Source organism: Paramacrobiotus metropolitanus, unplaced genomic scaffold (genome assembly GCF_019649055.1).
Source record: "Paramacrobiotus metropolitanus isolate TYO unplaced genomic scaffold, Prichtersi_v1.0 Parri_scaffold0000016, whole genome shotgun sequence".
Lineage (NCBI taxonomy): Eukaryota > Metazoa > Tardigrada > Eutardigrada > Parachela > Macrobiotidae > Paramacrobiotus > Paramacrobiotus metropolitanus.
The window spans coordinates 373,935-392,569 of record NW_026570236.1 but is presented as its reverse complement, the minus strand read 5'-3'; the positions used below and the strand labels follow the sequence as shown (position 1 = coordinate 392,569).

General features: G+C 40.0%; 5 protein-coding genes across 8 annotated transcripts; 4 read left to right on the top strand and 1 right to left on the bottom strand.

Moving 5' to 3' along the window:
- Window positions 1–41: 41 nt before the first annotated feature.
- LOC129585141 (cytochrome P450 2C15-like) lies at window positions 42–3,282 on the bottom strand. The gene is made up of 6 exons (XM_055477722.1): window positions 2,971–3,282; window positions 2,640–2,903; window positions 1,577–2,110; window positions 1,317–1,493; window positions 914–1,180; window positions 42–537 (listed from the first exon to the last, which is right to left on the bottom strand). The coding sequence occupies exons 1-6, from the start codon at window positions 3,140–3,142 to the stop codon at window positions 353–355; spliced, it is 1,599 nt and encodes a 532-aa protein (XP_055333697.1). The 5' UTR covers window positions 3,143–3,282; the 3' UTR covers window positions 42–352.
- Window positions 3,283–3,847: 565 nt separating this feature from the next.
- LOC129585142 (serine hydrolase-like protein) lies at window positions 3,848–5,812 on the top strand. The gene is made up of 8 exons (XM_055477723.1): window positions 3,848–4,217; window positions 4,315–4,376; window positions 4,473–4,660; window positions 4,737–4,828; window positions 4,890–4,927; window positions 5,002–5,078; window positions 5,283–5,361; window positions 5,454–5,812. The coding sequence occupies exons 1-8, from the start codon at window positions 3,938–3,940 to the stop codon at window positions 5,565–5,567; spliced, it is 930 nt and encodes a 309-aa protein (XP_055333698.1). The 5' UTR covers window positions 3,848–3,937; the 3' UTR covers window positions 5,568–5,812.
- A 71-nt stretch (window positions 5,813–5,883) lies between these two features.
- LOC129585140 (uncharacterized) lies at window positions 5,884–8,825 on the top strand. The gene is made up of 6 exons (XM_055477721.1): window positions 5,884–6,444; window positions 6,643–6,858; window positions 7,049–7,185; window positions 7,358–7,456; window positions 7,519–7,980; window positions 8,292–8,825. Exons 1-6 carry the CDS (start codon window positions 5,904–5,906, stop codon window positions 8,529–8,531), a joined length of 1,695 nt encoding a protein of 564 aa, XP_055333696.1. The 5' UTR covers window positions 5,884–5,903; the 3' UTR covers window positions 8,532–8,825.
- A 326-nt stretch (window positions 8,826–9,151) lies between these two features.
- Window positions 9,152–13,975, top strand: LOC129585139 (uncharacterized). Of its 3 annotated transcripts, XM_055477718.1 has the most exons (10): window positions 9,152–9,992; window positions 10,095–10,301; window positions 10,571–10,704; window positions 10,775–10,873; window positions 10,954–11,421; window positions 11,632–12,580; window positions 12,683–12,808; window positions 13,056–13,348; window positions 13,593–13,736; window positions 13,814–13,975. In XM_055477718.1, exons 1-6 carry the CDS (start codon window positions 9,452–9,454, stop codon window positions 11,914–11,916), a joined length of 1,734 nt encoding a protein of 577 aa, XP_055333693.1. In that variant the 5' UTR covers window positions 9,152–9,451; the 3' UTR covers window positions 11,917–12,580; window positions 12,683–12,808; window positions 13,056–13,348; window positions 13,593–13,736; window positions 13,814–13,975. The 3 variants fall into 3 exon arrangements, with proteins under 3 accessions (XP_055333693.1, XP_055333692.1, XP_055333694.1); XM_055477717.1 differs by having other exon boundaries at window positions 13,593–13,975; XM_055477719.1 differs by having other exon boundaries at window positions 13,056–13,436; window positions 13,593–13,975.
- A 1,687-nt stretch (window positions 13,976–15,662) lies between these two features.
- LOC129585349 (uncharacterized) lies at window positions 15,663–17,339 on the top strand. Of its 2 annotated transcripts, XM_055477987.1 has the most exons (5): window positions 15,663–15,705; window positions 15,886–15,957; window positions 16,059–16,184; window positions 16,417–16,728; window positions 17,081–17,339. In XM_055477987.1, the coding sequence occupies exons 2-5, from the start codon at window positions 15,903–15,905 to the stop codon at window positions 17,182–17,184; spliced, it is 597 nt and encodes a 198-aa protein (XP_055333962.1). In that variant the 5' UTR covers window positions 15,663–15,705; window positions 15,886–15,902; the 3' UTR covers window positions 17,185–17,339. The 2 variants fall into 2 exon arrangements, with proteins under 2 accessions (XP_055333962.1, XP_055333963.1); XM_055477988.1 differs by lacking the exon at window positions 15,663–15,705 and having other exon boundaries at window positions 15,793–15,957; window positions 16,417–16,704.
- The last annotated feature ends 1,296 nt before the right edge of the window (window positions 17,340–18,635 follow it).

The following is an 18,635-nucleotide window of genomic DNA, read 5'->3' as shown; positions in this document are numbered from 1 at the left end:
CAGCTACATAGAAGGCAGGCACTTATCGTCACTATCTGTAGTTAGTCTGTCAAGAAAGACATAATTTACTAGAAGTGAGTACTGAATATTGTTGTAATTTGCAGCTTGCGACCGACTGACGGAGACTGTCATCGCAATTCATTTCTATATACTCCGGGTACTTTTCGACAAGCAGATGAGAAGGGAATACGCATATACATAATCGGCATATTTACGGGGAGATTTAAGTTTTAAGGGACCACCGTATAAGAAAATGCAGCAATTATAGTCTCACGTGTCTTATGTATTTTAAGTACTCTTATGTAGGTTATGACATTCAGAAACCTTTGACCAACAAGAGATAATTGCGGGATCAGTCCCGTGGTTCGAAAATGACGTCAAATCTTGGCGGCCGTGTTGTGAGCCCGTTGATGTAGTCTTCCGGTGGTTTCAATGTGTAGCCTTCTTCCAGACGAAGATTAAAGTTTTGCAAGACATTGGTCACAAACAGAAAGACCTCCATCCTGGCTAACGATTCTCCTGGGCAATGGCGTTTTCCTGTGAAAACAATCACAAAGTCACTGTGGGTTACGGTTTGCACACGAGCACTTTTATGCGAGTTTCTAAAACTCATCAAAATTTCATGATAATATTATCATGCATTTGTGTGTACGGTAAACTTAGTCATATATATATATATATATATATTTCCAGATGAATTTGGGTAACGATAATCAGGGGATTAAACCAAGTCGTTTTGCAGTCACGAGGAATTTATTATCCGTAAAAATTGCCTGCGAACTTGTTGACATCCTAAAGGAGATCAACTAACTAACAGTACTATTTATTATTTTTATCCACACAGGCTTACTGTACTGCTTGCTAGAATCGTTAATTTTGTGACAGGTAATTAACTACAGTAATGCCGACCTACCAATGGAAAACGGCATGAACGATGGAGGATTAAGGACACGACCTTCGCTGTCCAGAAATCGCTCCGGTTTGAACTCATTGGCATCTGGGCCCCAGTGTTTGGGGTCATGATGAATAAACCACAGGTTGGGCATGATGTAGGTCCCCTTGGGAATGGTGTAGCCGTTCATCTGCACATCTTCCGTGGTACTGCGTCCAATGCCCAGAGGCACCACGCTGCCCATGCGAGCCACTTCCGAACATACCGCCTCGACGTAGGTCAGCTTCGCTATAAACCAACAAAAGTCGTAGAACAAGGGGTATCACAGACGCTGGTCCGCATAAAAATTGTAATTTTGTGATATTCAATCTTCGTAAATACTAAATTGTGAATTTACGAATTAAATACTTTCTTTTTGCTTTACCCTTATCTTCCGTGGTGACATGACGTCCCCGTCCAACTTTCATGTCGATTTCTTCCTGCATTTTCTTTTGCACGTCCGGATGACGCACAATAAAGTAGTACGCCCATGTAATCGTTGTGGCGGTTGTTTCCGCACCGGCGCCGAAAAAATTACTTATTTCCACTAGTAATTCATCATCTGCAATAATTTCATTGCGTGATTTCCTGATCACAATACGTACTTATTAACAAATTAAAGACAAGGATTGGCATTTATATTACCATCAAAATAATTTGGAGTGCTGCCCTGCTCCCCTTCTTTTTGCTGCTGATCGTAGAATGCATCCACATAATCTCGGACATCGCCATGTTCCTCCTTGTATTTCTTTTCATGAATGGCCAATTCCTCCGCAAATATACTGCGCAGCTGTGTCACCTCACGGCGAAATGTCGCCCAGAATTTTTGGAATTTTCCCGGGATGAGTCTAAGCCACGGGAACAGCTGCAGCGCACCAATGTTACTGAGTGTCGGCAGCGCGATGATCAGGAAGTCCACGATGCTCTTGAACTGCGGATTGCTGTGATCGAAGCGCTTATCGAAGCACACCGCGAACATGATGTTAGCTATGCAAGCAATCATCAGGTTGTCCGGTTCTACTGGTTTCATCTTCTTGCTGCGTAGTGTTTCGCAGAAAAAGTCAATTTCTTCGAGGATTCGCTCCTGCAGACGCGATTTCCCCATTCCCAAATTGCGCAAGGTAGTCAAAGCAAAACGGCGCATGGTGCGCCACTGATCGCCATTGGTCATCGTCAAGCCTGCGAAAAATTGTCTTTAATTAGTTATTCAGGTTTTAGGTTCAAAAAAAACGCTAAAAACGTGATGGGCACAATTCCCGTTACGGGAAAAAATTTATGAAAATATTCTCCACCCGCATTTTGCTTTGCTAAAATATTGCGCTGTCAATTTAGCGCGTGAAAAGGGTGCTGCCTTGCAGTCTGTTAATAAATCGTGTATTCCCAATAAAAAAATTTAGTAGCTATTGTACATACTCACTGTTCAATACTAAACTTGATGTAATTACAGTAACTTAATTTATTAAATTTCAGTTTCATCGTCACTGATATGAATGTGCGCTGCTTACAAGTTCCACTTATAAAATACTCGTACGAAAAGAACGAATTTTTTGTTGTATTTGATTATTCTCATTTTCGGTTCTTTTTGTTTTCGTAAAAAACTACAGTTTGTAGCTGCGTTAAAATTATTTTATAGTGCCGCATCTTACAAATACAGTTTAAAAAATAGTAACTTTAGTAATTATGTGCTAGATTTTGAATGATATGATACCTCGCACACGAAGGTCAGGCCCGCCGTTGATCGGCCCATTGGAGGCACCATTGAGGGCTCGGTGTGCAAATCCCGGTTTGCGGTCAACGAAGATATCAGAGTAATCGTTATAAGCTGTTTTGATTGCGTCATAATCGTTTAAAATCACCGTCAACTGGCTTCCCAGGTAGATGCTAAAGACGTTCCCGTATTGTTTGCTAAGTTCCAGGACCTTTTCTGCCGGTTTCTGGCCAAGGAAAGGGGTGTAGCCAAGAACTGGAACCCCTGTGAAAGCACATGAAAAACAGATGTAAGTAACAGCTGGACATTTTTTTAACAAAATACTTCTTACCATTAGGTCCGGGTGGAATACCTTTCGGCCGCCTATAGTAGTAGTATGTCGCGAAACCGATCACGACGACCGCAAAAAGCGCCCAGTTTAATGGGAGAAACCCGAATAGCAGAAGCGCGTGCGACTGGGTGGTGCCGTTTTGCCTTTGGTTATGGGATGCGGGTGAATCCATTGTCAAAAGCGTATACAGCAACGTGCTGCTGAATTCTAGATTGTCTGAACAGTAACTGGAAAATTCAGATCTGACCGTTGTACTGACGCTATTTCTCTAACCGAACAAGCTGGTTTCCGTAACCTTGTTTGTGAGTCATCTGAGAGAATTTTTTGGCTGAAAAACATGTTTTTCCCAAATGATGGGCGACGGCGTTTTGAAGACCGTAAGCGATGCCCTAACATTCGATGACTCGACGACGCTAACGTTTGTATGCCTGGGGCCACTTCAAACATAATTTTTGATTTATGGCAAAATTACGTTTTTGAGCTAAAACAATTTATTCGTCGTGCGGTTCTACCCAAAATGGTCTAGCTGAAAAAAATTGCAAAAGATAACACAATTAAATCTTGTGCCTTAGAAAATCGGAATCCGTATTTCGAATAGCTTCGATTTGAACTAAACCGATATATGTGGATATCATGAATAATTAACCGACAGTATAAAACACTTTAAATTTCTCCTCTGTTTATGAATGTAAAATGCGCGCAGGCTTTATAAATTACTAGCACTCAGAAGGTGACTTTGTACACGTGGGTCGGAACCAGATTTGAAGCAAATTTGATAGTTTCCGGTTTGCGCTGGTTTCGAAGTCATTGGTTTAGCGGTAGCAATGCGCCGGGAGGCACAGAAATCAGATCGCATCAAATGCGGACACTGCGATACTCGAGCAAGACACTGAAAAGAGTAGCAACCGGATTAGTCGTGAAAGTGTTTACGATCGCTGGTTTTTCGGTAAAGAGGATCATAAATAAAATGACGGAAGTTCTGGAGCAAACAGCGTACCGTGTCAAGGCCGGGGAAATCTTTGGCCAGCAACGTCGCCCGGTCGGAGTAGAACCCGTGAAACGCGTTTTGCTGCTGCACGGATGGCAGGACAACAGTAATTCGTATGTGAATCTGATACCACTGCTGCCGAAAAACTGGTGGATCGTCGCCATCGACTGGCCCGGACACGGCCACAGTTCGCCCCGCGGACCAGGTGCCGCCTACCACATCACCGATTGGCTGGTGGACCTGCGCGAGGTTGTTAACGGTAATCTTATTTTAAACTTCAGTTGTTGGTCAAAAAGCAAAGCAATCAAAGTTTCTGTTGCTTGTGTTACTTTGTTTAATTCGTGTTCAAATTACAGTTTTGCAATGGCAAAAGTTTACCCTAATCGGGCACAGCATGGGAGCCGGGGTGGCTTTGATGGTACCGTCGAGATTTTTTAAACATACATAATACTGCAAGATTACTCGCAAAGCGGGACTGCTATTTTTATTACCATTTTATTCCTTGTTTTTACAGTATGGCGCTCTGTTCCCGGAGGAAGTGGAAGCTGTGGTGGCGCTGGATGTCATCAAGCAGTTATCAGAACCGGCGGGGACCACGCACAAAGTCCTTCGCAACGCCATCATGACCCTGGCCGACCATAACCAGAAAACGGTTGCCCCACAAAAGCCGGAAATCATGTCCAAGAATCAAGTGGAACAATGGTAAGTTTTATGAAACCATTTTTCTATTTTGCAAAGCGAAAACATTCATCAACCGCTTCAACTCGGCATTTCATAGGTGGCATGGCCAAAGCAAGGCGTTCATGAACGAGCAATCGGCAGCGAAAATCCTGGAAAGGGGAATGCGGCAGAACAGCGGCACGACAGCAGGTAATTTGGCGCTTGAAATGCAATTCTGCGCTCTTCCAAACCTTCGGTTCGCGTTTTCTAGATGAACATTTGATCAACCGGGACAGCAGATTAACATTTGTAAGACCAGTGCAACGATCTGAAAAGACAGTTGAGCATTGCATGCTCTGATTTCTCGTATTGTATGAATGCAGCCTCCGTTATTTCGGATGCACTTGGACCAGCATCGCAATGTTTTGAAGGAGCTCAAATGCGATCTTCTGATTATCAAGTTAGTACCGTGCAGTCTATCCTGAATTCCTTTTAAGTAGTTTGCTATGCGTAACATTTTATTCCGATACCTAAACAGATTCTGGTTTATTTACTGTAAAACGATTTTATTCCGATACCTGTACAGAATCTGGTTTATTTACTGTAAAACGAAATGTAAACTTTGTAATATAAAATAATGATAAGAAGCCAACGTTTCATTTAGAGCTGCAGGTGCACAAAACTACGAATCCCCCGAAGTTGAGAAGGAATTCAAAGACATGTACCAGAAAAATTGCTCGCATGTAAGTCCATGCGCTGAGCAACTGAAATATGTCATATTAAGTTAAATATTCATGCGCAGTGAAATTATGTGCGCTTTTTGACTGTTTTTCAGTTTGCCTACATTGTCGTCGACGGCCTCCATCACGTACATTTGGACCGCCCGGAAACCGTTGCGCCTGTTATTGTGGACTTTCTTGAACACAGACCAATCAAAAACAGCCATTAGTCAAAGTTTCAAAAGACACTTTACCGTCGTAACACAAATTTTTTAATACAGTAAAAGAAATTTCGGATTGAAAATTTCAAACATTTCAACAGTCTACCCCAATATGCTTAACTAAAATGAGCAAAATCGACGTGCCGAAGCATTTATACTGCGCGGCGTTGTTAATGCCCTGAGGCTAGATTTCGCGACGGTCAAGTTAGATGCAAGTCTGTGTGAAAGTACTAGAAAAAACTTATTACACTGTTCTTGCGGCGTGTCAAAATCTTCTTTTAAGCACATGGAGAGCTGAGTATTCACAAGTACCATGAAGATTAACACTGCTAAGTATTTCACACAATGTATTCCTCCTTCGGATACAGGACACGAATACTGTTTACCGTGCTCTTGACTGTTTCTTCGTTTTTCCTCTCCGTTCATATAAACAAATTGTCCCGGAAACGTCCCACACCGGTTTATCGTGTACAAGAACAAGGACTTCGCAGTTTGTTGTCATTGCCAAAATCACAGCGCAGACCAAAAACATGCCTGGTGGAAAACGTTTACGAACCGGAAGGCGTTATATTTCTTCACCCTGCGAATACTTCGACAGAATTGCGGAATATGCTGCGTACTATGTGGCGTAAAGTGGAAGTCAAATGTCAATACAAAATTATTTTTATAGCTTTTGATTCTGAACCAACTAATGAACCTGACAAACTGGAAAACACTTTATTTCTGAACACGTCGAATGAAGCCCAAAATATTGGGGATATGCAACAGTGGATTAAACAGAAATGCAAACTTGCCAAATATTTTGGATTTCTTGACAACGTTACGGAGAATTCTTTGAGTGAATTTGCACACGGTGGCACAAGTTTCCGTATCCTTCCAGGAACAGGTACAAATTCACCCCACACATTTACAGATGTAGTGATATTCTCACTTCACTGGACAAATTTTCTAGCAGCATCTCATAAAAAATATATAGACACTGTTAACAAAATTATTAGTTAATCAAAAGTGATACTTACAAAATTTATTAATCAGAACATTTTTTACCGATGTTGACGTACAGTATTGTAAACTGTTATTGCAGTTACTGCTCCCGATCTCATTGGTGCGCATTTTAATTGGTGCATGGCGAAGGTACCAACTCCGCGAGAGGAAAGCATTTCCGATCTGGGCAACTACGATTTGTTGTCGATAACGGACACGGACGCACCTATTATCGAAATGGATTCCGAAGCTCAGACAATGTTACTAGAAAGCTTGCCTGCTGATCGGAGAAGCATTCTTCTTAAAGAAGACCAAGGTTGCATTTTTTTAAGTAAAATAAGAATTATGCAAGATATGGAGTACGAAGCTAGAGAAATTATTATTATAACCTCCACAATATGGTTTATTTATTTTAATAATGGTTATGTGTTTATTGCAACTATTGTAAATGTCTAAGGCTGAAGATTATTAAGCGCATTAGCTATCGTATTTTGTTTATTTTCCAGGAAAACAAATAAACAGTAACGATTTTCAGTACATAATCAATCAAGCCGAATTATGCACGGACTCCCTCAAAAATTCTCCACCTTTCGCATTTATTGCCGTGCACTCAGCCATCCATCATTTCGATCTCCGGGAAGAGGTACTATTGCTAGATTGGGTTAAATTATTCTTACAGTTATGTATCACCGGATAAAATAATTATAACTTTATTAGTTGCTAGTACAGATATAGTCATATAGTGATATTCTTTAAAATGAATGTATTTTAAGATTGCCATTAATTCATTAATTACGGGGTATATGTAATTGCAGATAAGATCAACCTGGGGTAATCCCGAGCTGCTCCAGAGATTGGGGGCAGTGTTGTTGTTTTTTCTCGGATTATCCGACAATTCTACCGTCCAGCAGGAAGTATGTATCAAAGTTACCGTAAAAACTAACAAAGTTATTCTGAATAACTTTCTGTTTACAAGGTGGTTGCGGAAAGCGCGCGCCACCGCGACGTTATTCAACAAAACTATACTGACCATTACCGGCAATTAACGCTTAAACACACTGGCATATTCCAGTATTTCACCAGTTACTGTGATGAGATTCCATATCAGTTTTTAATGAAAACCGACGATGACGTTGTGATTGATCTGGAGACAACGTTGTCGTTCTTGAAGAATTTAACCTTTGCTATGCCGAATATAACGAAAAGTATTTACTGTTTCCATTTGGAAGCCCAAGAGAAGGTTCCCAGGAAGAAAAGCTTTAAATGGTACATAACGTACGAGGAATATCCCGGCGAAACGTATCCGCCGTTCTGTTATGGAAATGGATATTTGTTTACCAAAGATTTGGTGCGTCCAGTGTACGACATGGCAGTGCGAACACCGCAGCTTTGGGTTGATGATGCTTATTTCACTGGATTTGTTGCAAGAAACATAAAGGTAAAATACTATCGAACAGGCGATTTCTGTTGGTAAAACGATACAGTTTTGTCTGCCTATGAAACCAGTGGCTATTGGGCTTTTTCACAGCTCCTTTACGCCCGAAGCTGTTTTGGTGAAAACTATTATTTTTGCTGCGCGCTCTTAAAACTTTCGTTAAGTTCAATAAAAACTTTGCAGTTAAGCTTAATATGGAGGCGGCAGAAATCTGCAGGAGGAAAATTAAAAAGTTGTCCACAGAGTAGAAGAATTCTTTACAACTATAATAGCAGTCACATTACTCACATACCCTACATTAGTCTTTGGTTTAGGAAGTACATCGCATTCAGCTGCCTCATCAACGTCCCATTTTGCCAAAGGTCATGACACCGGAAGAAATTATCGAAGGGAAAAAATGGATGGTGCATACCTGGGGTGATGCAACAGTTTTTGACACATACTGGACGGCATTCCAGAGTCGTCATAACGACAGTATCAAGAAAATATTCCTAAATGACATTTACAAGCGGACTGGCACTAATTTGTCAGATTCACTGTTTGATATTTATTAGCTGAATTTGCTGTAACCCAGCTAATTACCATTGATTGTTGGTGCTGGTTTAGCCAATTCTTGCCTGTTCCTGTCGGATCCCTTATGCGCACAATTTCCGTTTTTCGTAAAATCCAGTAATAATATCCGGTATATTGTTACTTATGGCGCAGAATTAACTAAATTATTATTATTATACCAAAGTAATTTTTAAAAGCTACACTTCTCGAATGACGAAACCCAAGCGCGACAAACACCACATACTTTGTCTTTACCGTTTGGTAATAGTTTTGATAGTATTCATCACGGTACAGGTAACCCATAAATCTGCTGTGTTTTACTCCAGCAGTTAACATGGGAATTTAAACCTGGCCGTTAATATGCAGCTGTGTGTTCACAAATGCCTATTAATAAAAGCGGTCAGTCATTCTACATTTGCATAGTCAATTCTGGTTGTTTACTTAAAAATTCTAAAAATCGGTATACATGTATATATGCATGTATGTATATCGGTATGTATATGCATGTCCGAATTCGAGCTGTATGGAACAAGTGTAGGTTTATTGTCGACCGCGGGATATATACACTGGCTCGAAGCTGTGCTTACGATCATTACAAATTACTCGTACATATGACAGGAATTTGTAGCGCCATGTTTTGCGCTCTGTACGTAATAAAGTTCTTACGTCAGGGACAAAACCGAGACTCCAGCTACGACAAATGTTGTAGAGTTTAATGCCAGCGTTTTTACTCTCTATCACAAACGATAATATTCTTTTAACTTCCTTTTGGCTTTACACTGAATATGATATGCCGTTTGCATTCACTGTGATGGGACTTATGGGTGCCGATATAATTCACATTTAATGCGAATAATGATTAGAGTAGAATTTGTTTAGCTTGGACCTGCAAATCCGTTTTCCGGCCGAAATTGTCAAGCTTATGACTTTAAAAATCAAAACTTTGATTGTTTTACTTATCATTATATTCTTCTTATCCGCGTACATTGTATCGTTCATCTTCACGTACAATTCAGACACCCAGAAAATCATTATTTTCGGTAAGGAATTTCCCTGGCTGGAACATGCTCCAGAATCTTGCGTGGTGGATGATGATTTCCAACCGAAAGGAGTTATCTTCTTACATCCCGTCAATACGACCGTGAACTTTCGAAAAGAGATTCGCGCAGAATGGTACAGCATAGCGCTCAAATGCCACTGCAAAATTATTTTAGTCTACACGGCCGATACAGTCCGTTATCAGCTGAAAGAGGAAGATTTATCCCACGTTATTACCACACGCAGTAACGCCGATGCCGAACCGGGAGAAATCCCGAAAAATATCGTAACGGAGTTGCAGTCCTGGATTTTTCGCACCTGTAAAGATGTCAGCTATTTTATACTGGTTTATGACGTTGTCCATGAAACACTGGGCGGCAGTGCCAAAAACTTTACGATGCATACCATGCCGCATAACGCAATCGGTAAATATTTACCACACCAGGAATTTGGAACAACATAAGTTATGTTTGCATATAAACGTCCGTGTAGGGTTTACAGAATGACTAATTTTTTACAAATTTCAGAAGTTGATTCGTCCTTGCCTTATCGACAATGCATGAACCTGGCTGTGCAAGGGCTGAAGGCAGAGCACCCCAACGGTCCTGCTTACGAAGATCTGTTCTCTGTGACCGATATAGATATCCCGGAAAGTGGCATTGATTCCACTGGACAGGAACTGCTAAATAACCTATCGCTCGCAGAAAGAAGTATTATGCTAAAAGAAGCTCAAAGTAAGATTATATTCAAGCGATTTTCCACAGCTTATGTAATTGTGACTGTGAGAGTTAAATTTCCATATTGATATATCGTTCTGCAACGTAAAACTGAGCAGTATTAACAGCAAAAAATTGTCGACCCCGAACCTCATAATACAACGTGTAATGTTGTAGCTGGGAGCGGTTCATGCGAGTAGGGCTTGCTTTTTTTGAACGGACGAATAATACTTGCCCCGGCACGTGTTTACGTACCTATATTAACGGCAATAATATGTTTTCTTCAGATTATGATATTAATCCCGACAAGTCCAAGTTCATCATTAACCAACCGGAGCTGTGTGCAAAGTACAACAATGCCCCGCCTTTCCTGTTCATTGCTGTCCACTCTGCGGTGAATAATTCCCAGCATCGACAAGGCGTGAGTAACAAAAACCGACCGTTGTTTGGTCTTCCATATTTGAATGCAGTGATTTAAATCTGTGACGCAGATAAGAGAAACTTGGGGGCATCGAGAAGTCCTCCATAAGTGTAACGCGTCTTTGGTTTTTTTCCTCGGATCTCCCGAAAATTCTACTGTGCAGGACGAGGTAATTAATGCTTCTGATAATATTCTGACTTTACTTTGCGCAGTTACTCTTATTAAACGCCTTTGGTTAATATGGTGCAGATATTTGCCGAAAACGAGAAATATCACGATATTGTGCAAAACAGTCACATCGACCATTATCGAAACCTCACGGTTAAACAAACCTCCATCTACCGATATTTTTCAACCTACTGCGAAAACGTCGGTTATGATTTTCTTTTGAAAGCGGACGATGATATAGTTTTGGATTTGGAAACTGTGATAACCTTTCTGAATGATATTTTGTCCGAACCAGACAAATGGGTGCCGGCAAAAAGCTTATATTGTTACCATGTCGAATCCGTCGAGCAGGTTCCTAGAAGCACAACATACACGTGGTGCATTAAGTATGAAGAATATCCCGTAAAGGTCTATCCGCCGTTTTGTTATGGAAATGCATATTTCGTCCCCAAGGTACTAGTTAAACCAATGTACGACATGTCATTACGAACTCCGCATTTTTGGGTGGATGATGCATACTTCACGGGATTTGTGGCTCGAAACATAAAGGTATTACCAGCGCAAATAACCGGACTGTATGAATCAAAATTCGGGAAACACGTAGAACAAAGTAATGTATTTTATTGCCAAAGTCCGCCTTTGCTGTCACGGTAGGGTTTTTATATATGACGATTATCCTGGCCTTTGGGCTGTGTAACATTTTAACATTTTTTATTATCAATATGCCAGTAATATGAAAACGTTTTTACTAAAATTAAGGGTGTCCGTCGTGTGCAACTCCCATCCCAACGCCCCATCATGGCGGTTAACAAGGCACCAGAAGTTCCTTTAAGCAACAAGCGTTGGCTAGTGCATTACTGGAGTCTTCAAATAGGACCGTACAATCCTTGGTGGGTTGAATACCCAACAACGTACTACATGGATAATCCACACTGGATGGCATTTCAAAGTCGACATAACGAAACAGCCCGACAATTTTATATTAAGGATGTTCAGAACAGAACCGGGAAAGTTTTAGCCGATTCTGATTTTGCTGTGATATAAAAGAGAAATAGTTATTCATATTGCGTACATGTCAAAGCCATAAAATTAGAGCTAGAAACTTGACTGTTGGAATGTTTTATAATCTGTCATGGTTTAATTGGAGCAGCACGTAAGAGCAGCACCTGTATTCGGCGGCTATTTGCAGATTACTGATTGTGAGGTTAGCGTAATACTGCATGAATAAGCTGAATTACAGTAACTCGATATTCGGGGCCTGCTGACATTGTTAGTAGGCGCGCCTTTTTTATATTAATTCAAAATTTTGCCTGGTTTTCATACAACTTCGTACTGCAAAACTTACCGTCATCTTCTGTCTCACAATTAAGTATAGACATGTCAATGACCACTGTGTTTACTAATAAAATTTCTACCTACTGGCAATTTGTTAAACTGCCACGATCGATGCGCATTTGTATCACAGCTAACAGACACAGATTTTGATACTGTCCTGGCTTGTGTAATTAAACTGAGATGTTGTCTGTCCTTCTTAATATTCATCATTATAAAATGTAACTAATTTGCCTGTTTTATCTATGTGAAGACGAACAAGATTGTAGATAAAACGAAATCAGTTTTCCAAAGGAAGTACAGATTTGTACATCTGCTAAAATGCACCGTCTTTCCAACTGGATATTGTCAGCGGTTATATCTGTACTAAGCACTGGTAAAGTCAACGCAGAGTTTTAACAAATAAGCAGCGCTATTATTGTGTATCCTACAAGTATAGATAATTAAAAGGCATTTTTGTTTATGTCATGGTACCCAGCAACTCTTTGCAAGTCGCAAGGCCCACAGGGAAATTCGTCATGGTCTCTGGATGCACTCCTTGGACAGTACGATTTCGTTCTGGAGACTCGACATCTTATGGAGGAACTGATTTATGGCATTTCCGGTACTAACTGTATACTTATAATACTCTGTACATTAGATAACGAAATAAGCACTGTAAATAAGATGACAAATGTGACAATGCGAATTTGAAGATCTTTGCTGTTTAAAGTCATCAACTATTTTTAGAATAATGAATGCAGTAAATTTAAATGTTTAAGAGCCAGACATACTTTTGTTTTTGTTAAAGTATGCTAGATATTAAATCTCTAGCCGTTAATAAAAAATATATTATCCGAAAACTTTGTTAGGTGTTCCGAAGGATGTGGCCAATGGGCCGACCAGCATAATATTCAGCAAAACCAGCGACGGAAGCCGGTATCAACAGCAAACCGTGCGGATCGATCCACGCTATAATGTGACGATTCCCTTTGTTTTGGGTGTGACATCCGCACAGTCTCAGCCTGGACACTGGCTGCAATCAACTTTTACCATGGTGGACCAGTTCACCCTGCGTTCTAGAATTTCTTCCCTTCAAAACAATACTGCTGTTGAGTATCTGGCAACCTTCACCTTTAACACCGATGCCAGTGGAATCAGTAATGTATGTATTGTGTCGTTACAGCATCAGGTTTTCTTATTGATTTTTTTAGGATTTGCCTGCGATGCGAGTAATTAACAATTTTCATATGGTATGAAAGGCAGCATACATACAGATACAATACAGCTGTATGTATGACATTAATTTTGTTCATTTTGTTGTACGTACGCGTTGAACGTAACACCGGATAATCATCTGTAATGTGACTAATGTCACACAAGCAATACATGTTTTTTTTGCTTTGCAGGTGGTCGATGTGCTGTATCCCCAGCAGTTTCAAGCATCTGTATTTCTTACTCGTAACCAGACTGGATCTCGTTATACGTGATTAATTTTGTGTTTTTACAATACCAAAATGCGCACACTTTTGGTGCAAAGACTTCTTTTCACAGTAAACGTTACAGAACATTTGTCTGAGTTTGTTATTTTTAAATTTATTCTTTCGTAGTTATGTTCTACTGTTTTTAGGGGCAAGTACGAACCTGTAATATGGGTACATATTCCAAGGTAATGTGGAGCGGATCTGCGTTATGGAACTGAAAATTAATTTCTATGCCGTACCGCAGTCAAAAATTTCAAAAAATGCCTTGTTCAGAAGCTGTTTCTCACTGTTTGGTGCCTCTAATCGGCGTTCCCTGGCTGCGGGTCCTGCACTTTGGGAATGCACAGAAAAAACCAAGATACTGGTACTAGAAATGCCTAAACCATTTAAGGCTCTCTAATGAGCCTCAACACAACCGAGGCGCACAACAAATTCTCAAAGTAGCTACAAATATAAATACTATTATATCATATTATATTATAATACTATTACAATACGTAATGTAATAGTACTGGCATGCTGCTGACAGGTATATCCCGTTAAGGTAAGAGATTCCGCACCGTTTTGCGACCTGGAAAATGGAAGACCGTTGACAATAAATTAATGGTTTTCTTTTAATGGTTTTCTTTCACTGGTACGTATGTATTTGTATAGTTCGGCGTCAAACAGCCGATCGCCCTTACAGACAAATATATGGTTTCTAACCGATACCGCATGAGCCCTTTGGCTAAAAGCGGTTCAAGTGTCCTTTGCAGTTTTACAAATGGAGAGCACTTGTACCGGCGCTTTAAGTTACATGTAATATCATGTAAATTTAAATTAATTATTCATAATTTCAGTTTTACAGGTTAAGGAACTAAACGTGACAAGATCCATATTTGCTAACAAACCACTGGAACTGTATGCACGATACAAAGATTTCCCGCCGTTTCTGCTTATTGCTAACGTAAATTTAGCTCAGTCCATTGTTTTATTCTTTTAAAAGCGGACGATGACGCAGCATTCGATCTGGAATCTGTGATCCCCTTTCTCCAGAATATGTTGTCCGATCCAACAAAATGGATACCGGCAATTGTAAAAAGCTTGTTCGAACTGTGTATTTTTGGGAGGACGATGCGTAACACGGAAGTTGTGCTTTGAAACATAAAGATAGTGCTAACCTATTTATTTGGACCATAAATTTTTGACCCATTACACCGGAGGCGAGAACAGTACGATTTGTATATCTAATTCTTCTTATACACAAGGCAGATTTTATATCAATGTTTAGTGTCATGACCTTTACGCTTCGACAGTCTGACTGACTGAGATGCTCGTCCTGTGCATTTCCTATCCTAATGGCCCGTTATGGTTAACAGACATTTCTTTAGGCAAAAAACGTTGGATTGTGCATTACTAGAGGCTTCCAGAATGCACAGGAGCTGGTGTGTGGAATGCACAACAACGTACAGAGTACTATTTGCACACTGGATTGGCTTTTAAAGACGCTGTAATGATGCAGACAGGAAAATGTTTAGGTACTTATGGTTAGGATTTAGGACGTTCAGAGCCGGGCCCACAAGGTCTGTTCTTTACCGATTTTAATTTGGATGCAAAACGAAACAAACTATTTACACAAATTACGAAGTGCAAGCATTTTTGCACTTGCTTCTTTGTCGAAGCAAAATTGTTAAAAAACCGTAGACTTCGAAGTACAAACTGAAAACATTTTATGGAAATAGCACTTGTGTCATGCATACGATGATGCAGTTATGATTGTAAGCGGCAGTTATTCGCATTTTAATGGTACATACGCATTAGAAAAGGTCGAGTTTGCCGACATTACTGGCACACTTCACACTAAATCAAAAATTTTGTCCAATTATCGCGCAATGTTTCTACTGGAAAAAACTAACGACGTCTTGATCTATTTCATGGTTATAGGAATGTCAATGACCACTAGGCTTACGTACAAAATTTCTACCTACTGGCGATTTATTACTACGCCACGATCGATGCGCATTTGGACTAATGTTAACGGACACAAAATTATGATCCGGTACGAGTATCACTAGTACGAGTACAATCAGTACATGTATAATTAAACTGGGGGTCGTAGTGGTTAGCATCAGATTTATCAATTTGGTCTATCTTATTTATAAAACAATTTACATATCTATAGTTGGTATACGTTGTACAGCGGGCGTGAAGGCAATTTCAAAGGGAGCTTCGATCGTAGTCTGTAGATTTGCTACAATGCGCTGTCCAACTACCTGGATATTAGTGCCGGTTATGTGCACTCTACATGCAGGTAAGCAACAGGGGCCATCCTTATAACCACCAGTTACTCTTATAGTTGTGTATCTTATGTGAAGAATTTAAAAGTTCTTTTGTTCATATCGTTCCATCCAGTAACTCTTTGCGAGGCGCAAGGCCCACAGGGAAATTCGTCATGGTCTCTGGATGCATTCCTTGGACAGTACGATTTTGTTTTGGAAACTCGGCATCTTATTGAGGAACTGATTTACGGCGTTTTGGGTAAGTGCTTACTAATTTTACTTTGTACATCATAAAACGGCGTTCATGAAAGTTCGCTAGTTGCTTCAGCGGCTCACATAGTTAACAACTTGCTCAGTATCAACTAAACTTTAAACAGGAAACTGGATTTGGATAGAGCCATCATAGAGGCAACAACATAAACGACAAATTACATCCACTTTCGATGGTTAAAGACTTGAAGTGCTAAAACCCGCAAAATTCTCTGTTCTAGACGTCCCGAAAGATGTGGCCAATGGACCAACCAGTATAATATTCAGCAAAACCCGAGACGGAAGCCGGTATCAACAGCAAACCGTACGAATTGATCCACGCTATAATGTGACGATTCCCTTTGTCCTGGGTGTGACATCAGTACAATCGCGGCCTGGACACTGGCTGACATCAACGTTTACCATGGTGGACCAGTTCACGCTGCGCTCTAGAATCTCTTACCTGGAAGATAATACGACAGCAGAATATTCAGCAACTTTTTCGTTCAACACCGATGCCAGTGGAATCAGTAACTTAAATAATTTTTCTACGAGTACTTCGTTCAAACTATATGCAAAGCCAACGCTGCTATAGAATACAGATAGTCCTTGATTTTTTAACAATCGGCCCTTTTACAGTTAACTAATGACCATTTGTTTGGAATTTTGCAAGTTTCCTTGATTACAGTATTTCGCATATATACGAGTAATATGTAAACAAGGCTATGTATGCACTGCATATTGCATACAATAGCTCCAACGTTTTGATCCGGCATACAACAAGAGAATAGGTACATTTGATTTGCACACGTCATCCTTTACATGTTAAAATCAATTATTTTCTTCTGATTAACATTAGACCACGTGTTTTTACAATGGCAGCGAAGCATTGCACTTTTTTTGCAGGTGGTCGATGTGCTGTATCCAAAGCAGTTTCAGGCATCCGTATTTCTTACGCGCAACCAGACTGGATCTCGTTATACATAGTAAATAATTTTAAAAATTTGTAATACTATCAGACTTTAATAGTAGAATATGCGAGTGCTGGGTGTAGAGAGACTTCCTTGCACGATTTAGTATTAATGACATTTTATATTTGTGTTCTGTTGCTTCTTTTATCATATTCTTCATTTCTTTATTGTTCTTGTCAGAATGTGTACAGACATCCCAGAATACAGACATCCCAGACATCCCAGAACATCTGTACGTACATCCCAGAATATTTCTGTAAAAAGTTTGCATCTAATGCTAATTTGCAGTACACAACCAAAACTTTATTTCTGGTACCGGCTGACAGTAACTAAATAATGACAATAATACTAATACAGTCTATCGCTGTTGACTGTCCCTGGAGTAATTATCTTCGCCGGTTTTGTTGTGTCAAACTTGCAATGAGGCCAAGGAAAGATGTTATTTATTTTATATACAAGCAGGTAAAACATCCGATAAAAAATATTATTAATATTTAGTCCAGCCTCATTAATACAATAAATTGGTAACCTTGTGCCGCTTACCAAGAGTATTATTATACGGTTAATGTGAATAATCGTTGCGGACTGTTGTGTCTTGGAAAATTTGTGTGTTTTGGCCGAATTGGTATTTAGTAACAAGTCGCGAAACTTAATTAATTAATTACTGGTTAAACGACTGTGCGAATACATTTGTGTCCGTTGCCGGCTGTGACGGCAGAAAAGTGCTGTCTCTGCCGGCTGATTGTCAGTCAAGCACGTTTCCGCTTCTGCTTAGAAACGTTTTTCTGGGTTCGACGAGCACATGTCGCACGTCTAGGGCGAAAGATATCGACAGACCGGAGTTTTCCAGTCAGTATTCTGTTTTCTAATACTTTCCAGTTCAGAAAGTGCATTCCACGCTTAAAGGTCCCGGTCACTGTTTTGAAATACAGTAATATACTGCAAGTTAAAAAATACATTTCGGGAGCATTGCAAGCATACATCAAAGCACCTTCCGCGCCGTGCACCATCACTCTGTAAACAGAAACTGATTTCCTTGGAAGTTATCACCGGAATGCTTACCGCTGTCTAACCTCCTATAATTTTAGGCAATCACAGATAGAAAAACATGTCGTTGTGCTTTACTGTGTGACCTTTGGCATAACCGATTTATTGATTGCCTTACTTTGCCCAATATTAACCCACACTAAACTGCGGAAAATAATGAAGAACATTCGCAAATAATCGTAAATTAACCTGAGGTCACCAAAACTCACAAGCACATCACAGAAAACCCTCTAGAACGTAAAGCTGATTTATAAGTGCACAGAATCTCAGTTATCGTTAAGAACTGTAATATATATTTGAACCTGTAGTGTACAGAGTGTACAAACAAGCCTTCTCGTTAAAATTCCGAAACATGTACATGTGAAACAGCGTACAATTAGAAACAAAACTGATACTTATGCCTGCCTGAATAGGATTATAGACTTAAACAAAGTCACAACTCA

Excerpts from the sequence above, each read along its gene's own strand:
- LOC129585139 (XM_055477718.1), top strand. The coding sequence starts at position 9,452 with ATGACTTTAAAAATCAAAACTTTGATTGTTTTACTTATCATTATATTC. Across the intron at positions 10,302-10,570 it reads TATGCTAAAAGAAGCTCAAA|ATTATGATATTAATCCCGAC; the intron begins GTAAGATTATAT and ends TGTTTTCTTCAG. Across the intron at positions 11,422-11,631 it reads TTGTGGCTCGAAACATAAAG|GGTGTCCGTCGTGTGCAACT; the intron begins GTATTACCAGCG and ends ACTAAAATTAAG.
- LOC129585141 (XM_055477722.1), bottom strand. The coding sequence starts at position 3,142 with ATGGATTCACCCGCATCCCATAACCAAAGGCAAAACGGCACCACCCAG. Across the intron at positions 2,111-2,639 it reads GCCTGACCTTCGTGTGCGAG|GCTTGACGATGACCAATGGC; the intron begins GTATCATATCAT and ends AATTTTTCGCAG. Across the intron at positions 538-913 it reads GTTCATGCCGTTTTCCATTG|GAAAACGCCATTGCCCAGGA; the intron begins GTAGGTCGGCAT and ends TTGTTTTCACAG.
- LOC129585142 (XM_055477723.1), top strand. The coding sequence starts at position 3,938 with ATGACGGAAGTTCTGGAGCAAACAGCGTACCGTGTCAAGGCCGGGGAA. Across the intron at positions 4,829-4,889 it reads GAACAGCGGCACGACAGCAG|ATGAACATTTGATCAACCGG; the intron begins GTAATTTGGCGC and ends CGCGTTTTCTAG. Across the intron at positions 5,079-5,282 it reads TGCGATCTTCTGATTATCAA|AGCTGCAGGTGCACAAAACT; the intron begins GTTAGTACCGTG and ends CGTTTCATTTAG.
- LOC129585349 (XM_055477987.1), top strand. The coding sequence starts at position 15,903 with ATGCGCTGTCCAACTACCTGGATATTAGTGCCGGTTATGTGCACTCTA. Across the intron at positions 15,958-16,058 it reads TATGTGCACTCTACATGCAG|TAACTCTTTGCGAGGCGCAA; the intron begins GTAAGCAACAGG and ends CGTTCCATCCAG. Across the intron at positions 16,185-16,416 it reads ACTGATTTACGGCGTTTTGG|ACGTCCCGAAAGATGTGGCC; the intron begins GTAAGTGCTTAC and ends TCTCTGTTCTAG.
- LOC129585140 (XM_055477721.1), top strand. The coding sequence starts at position 5,904 with ATGTATTCCTCCTTCGGATACAGGACACGAATACTGTTTACCGTGCTC. Across the intron at positions 6,859-7,048 it reads TCTTCTTAAAGAAGACCAAG|GAAAACAAATAAACAGTAAC; the intron begins GTTGCATTTTTT and ends TTTATTTTCCAG. Across the intron at positions 7,457-7,518 it reads ATTCTACCGTCCAGCAGGAA|GTGGTTGCGGAAAGCGCGCG; the intron begins GTATGTATCAAA and ends TCTGTTTACAAG.